Source organism: Malus sylvestris, chromosome 8 (assembly GCF_916048215.2).
Source record: "Malus sylvestris chromosome 8, drMalSylv7.2, whole genome shotgun sequence".
NCBI classification, from domain to species: Eukaryota; Viridiplantae; Streptophyta; class Magnoliopsida; order Rosales; family Rosaceae; genus Malus; species Malus sylvestris.
In genome coordinates, this window is record NC_062267.1 from 2,112,916 (window position 1) to 2,123,603 (window position 10,688).

Below are 10,688 nucleotides of genomic sequence, written 5' to 3' on the forward strand. Positions count from 1 at the left end.
CACCTTTAACGAAAATCGATCTAAGTCTTCTCACTTACAAGTAAAAAGAAACACTACTAAACTGTGATACCAAATGATCCTTTATTGTCTTTTAAAAATTTTCAAGCAAAAGAGAAAAAGAAAAAAGAAATAGGCTTGTGATCTAGTTTCATTTGAGGAGAAATATTTTAATCTTCGAAGATAGTAAGTTATTGAATAAATAAATCACACAAATTTAGAAAATGCATAAGAGAAACATTAAGAAGACTCTCAAAAGCATGGCTCTTTATAAACTTTTTACGGCATCATATTTGACACAAAATTTTATAACATTGACACATAATAGAATTTAACGTTAAATTGTAAATTGAAAGTCCCCTTCAACCTTCTCAAGACACAATGATCTTAGGGTGAAGGCTAAGAAAGTGTGATCAAGCCATGTTTGTCTGTATTCAACCACTTACGAAGGAATCATTTCATGTAAAAAAGACAAACTATCCCAACCCGTCCTCAAGTTCCACGAGTCATCTAAAATATAAAAATAATGTGTTCAATTCTCTTTCTTTTTGTTGTGTGAATAATATGTGGATGACCCTGGAAAATTTGTAAAGTAAATAATGTTCTATTTGCTTATAAAATGAATGAGATGTTGTGAATAATATGTAGATGGCCCATATGAATAATTTGTTACTATTTATACACAGTATTTTCACTATTTATTTGTGGAAAATTTGTAAAGTGAATAGTGTTCTCTTTTGTTTATAAAATGAATGAAAGATGAATAAGGTTGAGAGACATACGGGAGAGATAGGAAGGAAAAAAGGATGAGAGAAAGAGAGGACGAGAGAAAAGAGAGGAAGAGGAGAGGAGATAATAGAAAAAGTTATCTTTGTACTCCTATTATTCCAAATTATAATGAAAGCACCACTGCTACCCCGAGGAAGTACTCCAGTCACATTGACTGTAGAGGAACCTCGTAAATTTTGTGTCTTATTTCATTTATTCCACTGCACCCACCGTCAATTTTACAACATAAGAGACGAATAAGGAGAGAAGCAAAATGGAAGAGGATGTGAGAAAAGAGAAGAAGAGGAGATGAGATAATAAAGAGAGTTATTTTTGTACTCCTATTATTCTAAATTATAATGAAAGCACCATTGATGTCCCGAGGACGTACTCCAGTCATACTGATTGTAGAGGAATCTCGTAAATTTTGTATCTTGTTTCTTTTATTCTACTGCACACACTGTCGATTTTACAACACTTTTGTTATTTTCTTTAGGTTTTTATTTGAAGTCTCTAGTGGAAGGAACATTTGTAGGGCTTAATGATTGTGGAAGAGTATCTTAAAGGAAAAGCATCATCTCTGGATTCCTTCCACCAAATTCTTTCAATCAATCAATTCGAGTTCTTAAAATTTGATCCAACGGTTATAAACAAAAGGTCTATTTAAAAGTTATAATAACTTTAGCCGTTAGATCAATTTTCAAAGATCCGGATTAATTGATTGAGAGGATTTTGTGGAAGGAATTCGAAGAGGTTTCCTATCTTAAAAAGGTGGAATGTTTAAAAGTGGATAGTGGCAGTGGTGAATCCAGGATTTTTAACTCAGGGGGGTCCCAATAATAAAGGTCAAAAAATTTATAGACAAAAGTAACATTGAAAAGTTAAATATAATACATTTTATTCAAAAATCATACGCAAAACAATATTACAAGCTATAAAATCCTAATTTAAGCATCCACAACAAGGTTTCATAGTCTGAAAATATTTCATGATAGCTTAATTACTAATACATGAAAAAACATATTTCTTAATATAAACAAATAAACTATCACTCAACCATTGATTTTCCATTACAAGCTGTCACTCAATACAAACATAAAACATATCAATAATAGACTAAAATTTTTTATCAATATCTAATATAATTTAATTGAGATTAGATTAGAATTATAAAAAAAAATTACTTAAATTTTGAACCAAATAACGGTGGAGTGGAGAATTGAAAAAAGTGGGAAGTATGATGTTGGACTTATGTAATTATAATATGGGATTGGGTCACGGGTGGGATTAGAAATTAGGGTTTTGAAATGCGGGAAAGAGGGAACCAAATAATGGGGAATTGGGGAAAAGCAGTGGGGAAAGAGAGAACTTTGGGGAAAGGTGTGGGGCTCAGCCGCTCAGGGGATGGGTTTTAAAATTAAAACAATATGGAGTCATCAGTTATGGACAAACGACAGCGCTTGTTATCTCTTCTTCTTTTTATTTATTTTTTCTTAAAAAAAAAAAAAGCATAAAACAATTGACCAAAACACTGCAGTTTTGGACCAATTGTTAAAAACCCATATTTTCTTTCTTCTTTCCCGTTGTCTTCTTCTTCGTTGCAACCTGAAAGCAAACATACCTCGTGTTCGAGGGATCCCTTCGAAAATTTCTAACGATTTAAGATCGTCGAGGGGTCCTGAAACCTCCCAAGTCCCACTGTAGATCCGCCACTGAATAATGGATGTCACTAGGTTTTTTTTTTTTGGTCCAGTATCAAGTGAAACATCATATGTTTAATTCTTATATTTTCATGTATTTAATAAATTCTTCTTTCACCACTTAGTATTACGATATAATGATATTCTTCTTCACTTGTAAGTGAAGACTCTTATAGATTTGATTCTCACGAAATACAAATTTGAATCATATTATTACCAGATCATTGTGAGGTTAAACGTACTCTCTTTCTCTTAGTGTAGATAATATATATTTTTTTAAATAAAAAATCTTCTTTCAATGCACAAAGGTCTCTAAGGTCAGAAACTCTACTGCCCCATGTTGAAGGGTCGCCTAAGTTCTTCGAATATCGAATGTATTAACTAAACAATATTAAATCGTTAGCAGACCAAATTATGCAACAACTCAAGCTAGAAAGAACATGAAACTCCCCATAAATAAGTATACACAATTTGTACAAGTCAAGAAACACAATTATGACTACCAAAAAAACTCGATCTCATAAGTCATAAGATCCTTGCAATTTAAACAATAAAGAAAAAGAAAAGGTGACGGATCAAACTGGTTGCATAAATGGAAGCCCATGACCGACGGATCAAGCATATGGACCCACTATTATGGGAAGGATTATTGGGCCTCAATGACAAATCAGGTACTAATTTGATCATGGCCGTTTGATTTAGGGGCCCAGCTGTTGGCTACATGAAACTGTGCTGCGTAAGCAGTTTTGGAATCGCCTTCTTCTAATATTGGAGGTTCATTCAGAAATGCCCAATTGCTCGCTGTCCACCTGCATATATGAATCCAATGGTAATTATTTATTTATTTTTTGCTCTACAAATAAAAGACATGGGAGTACTTTATGTTACTTGATGCAAAATTTAAGTTTAGTGAGCTTCTAAGATTCATAGAGTCGATCCCATTTAATTTGAGGAAAACTAATGAAAAAAACTTAAAAATTTTGAATTTTAATGGTAAAACGAATAGTACTGAGATTGACTTTTCAATGTAAAAATATAATTTTTCGTTAAAATAAACAATACCAAAAAATTTTCGTTAAAATTACCAAGGCTTTATTGTTATTGTTTTATACAAATAAAAAATTAGAAGAAATTATGAAGATAATTAAACACGTTCATTACCAGCCATTGTTCTTTAAGATTTGTTGAGTCCTAGGGCTTGTTTCAGTATCTGTACTGCCGATGTTTGTTGTGTTCACAGGAAACGAGCTTGATTTCTGGATTTTTCTTCCCGGTTCATCAGCCGTGCGAATTTCCTGCCATGTGTATAATATTGTCAATCTCGATATGAGCTGTGCTAGAGCCAATCGCGCATACGCACAACGATAACAATAGAAAAATAATTTAATATAACATAATACCTGGCTGATGCTATTTGATTTCTTGTGTACTTTCCAGTAAGCTTCAATCTCTTCCATGGTGAGTGATTTATTCTTCTGAACTCCTTAAGAATTAAAGATTGTGACCACAATTAGTAACTTAGTTCGCAATTAAGTGAAATAAATAGTGATAAAACACGTGGATTAACTCAGTAATAAGCTACAAATTAATACAAGTAATTAACAGGATTAGGGTTAAATACCTGGCTTGGACCTTAAGACAGGTGAGTCCCATCCTGGCACGAGTGAACCCATTTCTCTTCAAACTATGATCTTCAATTCAGCTCCTCACTTTGTGTGATTAATTTTATCGAGAAGTTAATTATTATATATATAGGTGCGGCTTTTTTGACGGTGACTGGGGAGCCAATACATATCTTTTACTTTGTTCTTCTTATCCCCCAATTGCCAATAAATAATATCTTGCAAGCTAGCCAAGACGCAATACCGCTAGCAGCCCACAGGTTTTAGATATAAGGCGGCGAATCCGGATTCTTGTGAGAATTTCAGAAAATCATGAATAGTGTTGTTTATCGTATATCATGCTATCATAAATTATGTTAAAATTTTTATTTGAATTGAATATAAATAATACCTGATAAAACTTGATCATATAATGTACAATAAACGGACATAATTTACAAATTTCTAAAATTCTCTTAAAAAGATCCGGATAAAATCTTCTCGGTAAGCGGCAATACTTGATAATTTTGGATAAGTATCACATATATTTGAAGTGACACGAGTCAAATAAAGACCCATAACACGCACCCAAGAAAGCCAATTAGTTGTCATTGTTATCAGCTTCGGTGCTAGCTACTGTTCAGCTAGAGGAGAGATTTAGAATGTTCGCAACGAAGGTGGTGTGTCAGATGTTATTTTACAAATAAATAAAAGTTTTTGTTTTTAAAATGTCTGTACGTGTGCGAATTTGTTACAGGAATACTGACAACTCTCTCCCTGGAGGATCGATGAAGCCAAAACCAGACTAATAGGGCTTTCTTTTGGAAGGTTTCGACGTAGTACATGCATGCAGTCGTTCATTCTGATAATTAATTCTTTACAAAAGTGGTAAATATGTTGTAATATGTTGTACGTTTGTATAAGGCGGTGAACGATTGGTCTTTTGAAAACATGGCCGGCCATATCAAGTAAAGAAGAAGAAAAAAAATGAATTGATGTATATTTGTTTGTAAAACCAATGAATGAATGTTGTAGTACATGAGATCAACAAGAGAGATTATATTCACACATTTCAAATTATTTCTCTCACACATTTTTTATTTTTTAATATTTTTTACGTAGGAAAAGTAATTTGGGATGTGTGAATATAATCTCCCGATCAACAATTTTGCAATTAAATATTTATAAAACTATACATAGATATGTCCACACAGGAATAATTAATTAATTAATCAATTCTTGGTGGAAAATGCCTTCTTCTTGAAACTCTTAGGCATTGCCCTAATCCAAGCTTTGGCATCAATGGAGTCCTTTGTTATGAAAGGTGCAGCTTCTTCACTCGTTAGGACTCGTGCCCAGTCAGCTCTTTTTGATGTCACAGCTCCAGGTCCAGAACATTCGTATTGTCCATAGTAAACAGAACTGCATATGTATCAATCATTGGAACCAAATTAGCCAACGTAAATAAACCAAAAAAAAATTGAGTAAGAAATTTGGAACGAAAATAAGAAAGTTGTTATTAGCAATCCAAAATAGTCTTCATATAAAGAAACTGAGGAGCAGACGATAATTATTTTGAAATACTAATAACAATTTAGTAAAAGTACCTTAATTGGTCAGCTGAGTGTCCCCAGTTGTCCCAACCCTGAGGGAGTATGGCATTAGGCATGTAAGTGAAGGCAAAAACGACTCTGGAGTAGACACCCCATGGCCTTCCTAACACTGCCGTTTTGACGCCAGTGATCTTGCACCCAAAGAAAATGAACCCAGTGTCCTCTGAAGGTGACATCCTCCGTTGGGCTGTTATGGCACCCCCTCCGTCCGAAATCGAATGCAAATGGCACTTCTGTAAAAGTAACTGATTTATTCAGCAATTGAACCCCAAACATATGATTTATCACCATACTTAATTCTTGAGAAAATTTTGAACTACTACCAAGTCGCATGATGTTATTAATCCGCATATTATAATATGACTATAAAATACATCATGAGCGAAATGATAACAAGAAGTGAACGGTTTTAGCCCGAATCAATATAACTTTAAACAAATAATCAAAAACCAAAACTCTGTAAAAATATTGTATTATTCTTATATGAGTTACCTCAAAAAAGGAAGCAGCATTCCCACATATAAAATCAGTGGCTCCTTCAATATAACAGTTGTTGTAGTAATGCCTGCCGGTATCGTCAAGTAGGGTATCTTGGTAAGACAAAATTCTGCACACATAAAACGCTGCTCTATCTCCTGAGACCCTTACTGCCACTGCTTTATCACCCCTTCCATAAGTGTTCTGCAATGAATTTCAACAATTAAAATTATTAGATTCAAGCGTATATATGCATTATCATAGGGAATCGAAGTAAGAACAGAATGTCAGCTGTCGACTACCTAACGTACTCCCTCTTCTCTTTTATCCGGCCTTGAGATAGCCTAGTTAGGAAGATTTGGAAAGATACTCTAAAAAAAAAGACATGGAATAATTGGAGCTAGCAGAAGACTTGACACAAAACCGAGCGCAGTCGCGCTAGTATTCATACAGCTGACCCGACTTAGTGGGATAAGATTTTGTTGTTGTTATTATATATTGTCGTCGTAAGTGTATATATGCATGTGAAAATTTTACGTATAATTGTGTGTGTACCTGAATTGTGAGGTAGCGCCCTATAAAATCCGAAGCCAACACAGAGAAAGTTGCAGATTCAAATATATTTCCACTGTCGTTCCACGTAATAACAGTGCCACCTGCCGTTGTGCCACTGATTGTAATAAAGGGTTTGTCTGCGGGGACAGTAATTTTTTCTTTGTAGACTCCAGGGTTAACCTTAACGAACACAAGATCGACGTTATTCGACGGCACGGCGTCGATGGCATCTTGTATTTTCTCGTAATCGCCTTTCCCAGTCTGATCCACGGTTATTAGTATTGCCGTGGACCCCTGAGTTGTGTCTGCTTCTGCTTGAGAAATCGCTAGAAGAACATACAATGAAGCCATGACACAGAAGCACTTGGTCATAGAAGTGCCACAAACAGCCACCATGGTCGCAGTTGGAAGATTTAGGATCAAACACCTCTTAAACAAATCAATTAATTAAAGATGAATGTGTTGAAGTAAATATTGAAGAATGTGGATTGAATGTTGAAGAAGATGGATCTTAATTGTTATATAGTAGTCTCAGGTGAATGACAGAGGGAGGTGCGGCCGTTTTCTTGGCAATGAAGTTTAAAGATAATTAGAATTAATCACTTTTTACGTAAACGTGTGGAGGATAATTGTAAGGAAATTCCAGAGTAGCCGGCGGCAGGAGATTTGTACATTGAGACTGAAGAAACAAATGTCTGAAAAATGCGTGAATCTGAGGTGGTTAATCAGGTTAATTAGATATGAAAATGTTGTAATGGCGGCCTAATTAAATTATTGATGTTACACAAGTCTTGAGGTAGCTTAAGAAGTAGAATAAGTATGTCGTCATTTGAGTGATATTAGGGTTTATGACCCATTACGTTATTTGAGCAGGCAGCTCAGTTGCTTGTATTTGGAGCTTTGACCATGGCTGCCACCATTGTAAACTAGGGCTGAAGCCCGAACAGGTCCAATTCATAATTCTGAAAATGAATCACAAGGCGAATATGCACATCGAAGAAAAACTGACAATAATCACTAACATTAATTGCATATAAAATAAAGTGATGTCGGATTGTATGACTATGAGAGTGGGAACGTACATGAAAGGCTCGGTAACTAATGAAATTATTAGCTACTGAGAGGGCTTTTACACACATAGCTAACCCAGCACCGATTCTTCGATATATTTCTTGTTTGAAGTATTCTTGATTCCTATTATAACGAGTGATACCAAATAATTCAAGGGGTTTTTAGATTTTAGGAACTAAATAAGATTACTTTTAGATTATAACCTGCATGGTTTTCTCTATCCAATTTAAGTCCCTATTTTAAAATCTTAACGCCATGTCATATTTAATTGCCTTTATCACATATACTATTTACAAACTTGCCATCCTCATTTTCCTATTCAATTAATAATTAAGACTAAAAATTGGAAATTGACTTTCACACTCAAATCTCCCATTTATACACTTAAATCAAAATTCTAAAATTTTAAAATTTTTGGAAAGTACTAATAGGTACAAGAAAATAAATGAAATTTTTTATATTGATTAATTGTGAACATAATAGTGAAAGATATGACAAAAATACATTAAAAAAGAAAAGCAAAACATCATCACTAACACAATTCCCATCTTCATAAGAAAAAAGAACACCCATAAAAATTATAAGTACATTAACAAAGTGCTATACATGGGTACGGAAGTATAAGTGCAAAGGCATAGGTACGGAAGTATAAGTGCATAGGCGTAGGTACGGAAGTATAAGCGTATAAGTGCATAGGCATAGGTACGGAAGTATAAGTGCATAGGCATAGGTACAGAATATAAGGGCATAAACATAGGTACGGAAGTATAAATGCATAGACATAGGTACGGAAGTATAAGGGCATAAACATAGGTACGTAATTTCGGTATGCAAACTTTACTCCATGTATCTTCATATCAATACACAAATCATAGATTTAAAAATACATACTTGTCAATCTCCATAGACAAAAAATTATCATACACAAATAAACACAATTCATAAGTAAAAAATAGATTTGCTAGCCTTAGCTTTTCCATAATGCAAGAAACATACGAATCATGAGAATATACAATTGAGAGAGATAAGAGATAATATAAAGGAGGAGTGTGTATGTGAGTTGGACATGTTCCTCTTCATAAATGAGACCTGATTGTGCAACCCGTATAGACATTTAGTAAAAATATTTGTTTTTATTGATTTCAAAATAAACATGAAAGCTCAAAGGCCTAATAGTCAATATTTATTAGCTAAATCATAGGAAAAGGGCGATTTAGGAACAAACAAAAATAATTCTTTTAATTAATTGACTATTTAACTCCTATATGGAAAGTTGCTGAGTTGAATATAAAGTCAAAGGATCAAAACTAAATATTAGATCTTACACTCGGTTTTTTTTAAAATTGAATTTTGTGAAAGGATGTTAATCTAGTTTTCTAATAATTCAATCGGGATAGTTGTTGAACCACACCACAAGTTCCAACAACTACGAAAGCAGCAAAAATGACAGCAGCAATATTACTGGAAAGACGGTTTCAATATTTCCATATGTAATTCCTTTGTATAGGCGTTGCGGTGACGCGGACACCAGAGTTATGCATACTTGAACGGCTTGTGAGAATACAGGCATAAAAGTAAGAAGTATCAAGGCCATTGAGAAGAAGCCCTTCGTCATTCGAGTCGGAAATGTAGCCACCATGTTCGTAGAGAATCACAGAGATATTTGTAAGATGTTATGTAGGCGCGCGTTGCATGCATGCGGGTGGTGAATATATAGGGCTTCCCATATACAAGTATAGTAGGAAGATAAATGTTAAGGGAAATCTTTTAAAAGTGAAACTTTTTATGGATTCTCATTAATCTTATAGTTTAACGTCAATTCTTGTATCAATATTATAAAATTTTATGATAAAAACATGAGATAACAGAAAATTCATGCAAAGTATCACTTTCGTGAGAGTCCCCTTAAAATTTCTCATAGTAGGAATACTAGGTTGGTAATATTTCTATGTATAGAAGGGCAATTAAGTTACCCGCTTCATATCAGTTCTTGATTTTGAACGAGTTTGAACTTATAAATGTTTTCCCGATTTAGTTAGGATTCTGCCTTTGCCTTTGGACGACTCCTTTCTCTTTTGGGAGAGATTTCTGATAAGCTCATATTTATATATATTTTACATCAAATTCACTTGTCTTTTCTTAGTTAGTTCCTTATATTTTTTAGCTATTTACTTTGTTTTTGTGTGTTTGTGGGATTTGTCAAGCAAAGAAAAGAAAAATAGCACAAGTGGAATTTTAAGTAACAAATTCGTCAAAACTGCATGTGTAGATCAGTTGACTTTGGAAGCAAGTTGCGAACATCTCAAAATGAATTAGAGAATGAGCCTTATATACTTGGAAAGCTACGGATGTCTATTTTCTAGACCATTTTGCAGATTGCTAATATCATTTTTCTAGAAGAAATTATGGCCGTTTTAACACCAAAAGGTTCCCAAGAGGCTAAGCAGTTTGTAACTGAAAGTAATAAATCCAATAAATCTAGCAACCAAAACTGATGCAGCCAAGAACAAGTCAGCTGACACCTATTCAAATATCAGAGGAAATGAAATTAAAGATGAGAATTGTTGATGCACAAAACCGGAGGTCTTGGAACAATGTAAATCCGACCGTGAATCTGCAAGAAAGTAAATAACACAAGATGTATCGTGGTTCACCCCAAGGTTTGGGCTATGTCCACACTGATTATTGTATTTCTCTGAGACGTGAGGGGAGTGAGGGAGAGAGATTCAAAGCCTTTGAGGGAGAGAGTGAGGCCTCTGATGACCTAGGAATTGGCCTCCCCTAATTGTGAGGGTGAGGAGTCCTTTTATAGAATAAGGGCTCCTCACTTATTACATATTTGCCTCTTCCTTTATTACATAATTACATTTAAATCCCCCGAGTATTTATACGAGATCTAAATACGG

The 10,688-nt window shown here is 34.2% G+C and overlaps 2 protein-coding genes across 3 annotated transcripts; both read right to left on the reverse strand.

The window, feature by feature from the left end:
* Positions 1 to 2,895: 2,895 nt before the first annotated feature.
* On the reverse strand, positions 2,896 to 4,445 carry LOC126632246 (uncharacterized). The gene is made up of 4 exons (XM_050302561.1): positions 4,087 to 4,445; positions 3,866 to 3,948; positions 3,627 to 3,760; positions 2,896 to 3,274 (listed from the first exon to the last, which is right to left on the reverse strand). Exons 1-4 carry the CDS (start codon positions 4,136 to 4,138, stop codon positions 3,133 to 3,135), a joined length of 411 nt encoding a protein of 136 aa, XP_050158518.1. The 5' UTR covers positions 4,139 to 4,445; the 3' UTR covers positions 2,896 to 3,132.
* A 772-nt stretch (positions 4,446 to 5,217) lies between these two features.
* LOC126632243 (putative pectinesterase 11) lies at positions 5,218 to 7,167 on the reverse strand. Of its 2 annotated transcripts, none has more exons than XM_050302558.1 (4): positions 6,712 to 7,167; positions 6,172 to 6,360; positions 5,674 to 5,912; positions 5,218 to 5,488 (listed from the first exon to the last, which is right to left on the reverse strand). In XM_050302558.1, exons 1-4 carry the CDS (start codon positions 7,105 to 7,107, stop codon positions 5,299 to 5,301), a joined length of 1,014 nt encoding a protein of 337 aa, XP_050158515.1. In that variant the 5' UTR covers positions 7,108 to 7,167; the 3' UTR covers positions 5,218 to 5,298. The 2 variants fall into 2 exon arrangements, with proteins under 2 accessions (XP_050158515.1, XP_050158513.1); XM_050302556.1 differs by having other exon boundaries at positions 5,674 to 5,924.
* Positions 7,168 to 10,688: the final 3,521 nt, after the last annotated feature.

Bases quoted from the DNA above. Each gene is read 5' to 3' on its own strand.
- LOC126632246 (XM_050302561.1), bottom strand. From the start codon at position 4,138: ATGGGTTCACTCGTGCCAGGATGGGACTCACCTGTCTTAAGGTCCAAG. The intron at 3,949-4,086 runs GTATTTAACCCT...TTAATTCTTAAG, and splicing joins TGTCTTAAGGTCCAAGCCAG to GAGTTCAGAAGAATAAATCA. The intron at 3,275-3,626 runs GTAATGAACGTG...TCATATATGCAG, and splicing joins ATCTTAAAGAACAATGGCTG to GTGGACAGCGAGCAATTGGG.
- LOC126632243 (XM_050302556.1), bottom strand. From the start codon at position 7,107: ATGGTGGCTGTTTGTGGCACTTCTATGACCAAGTGCTTCTGTGTCATG. The intron at 6,361-6,711 runs GTACACACACAA...AATTCATTGCAG, and splicing joins GGCGCTACCTCACAATTCAG to AACACTTATGGAAGGGGTGA. The intron at 5,925-6,171 runs GTAACTCATATA...TGAATAAATCAG, and splicing joins ATGCTGCTTCCTTTTTTGAG to TTACTTTTACAGAAGTGCCA.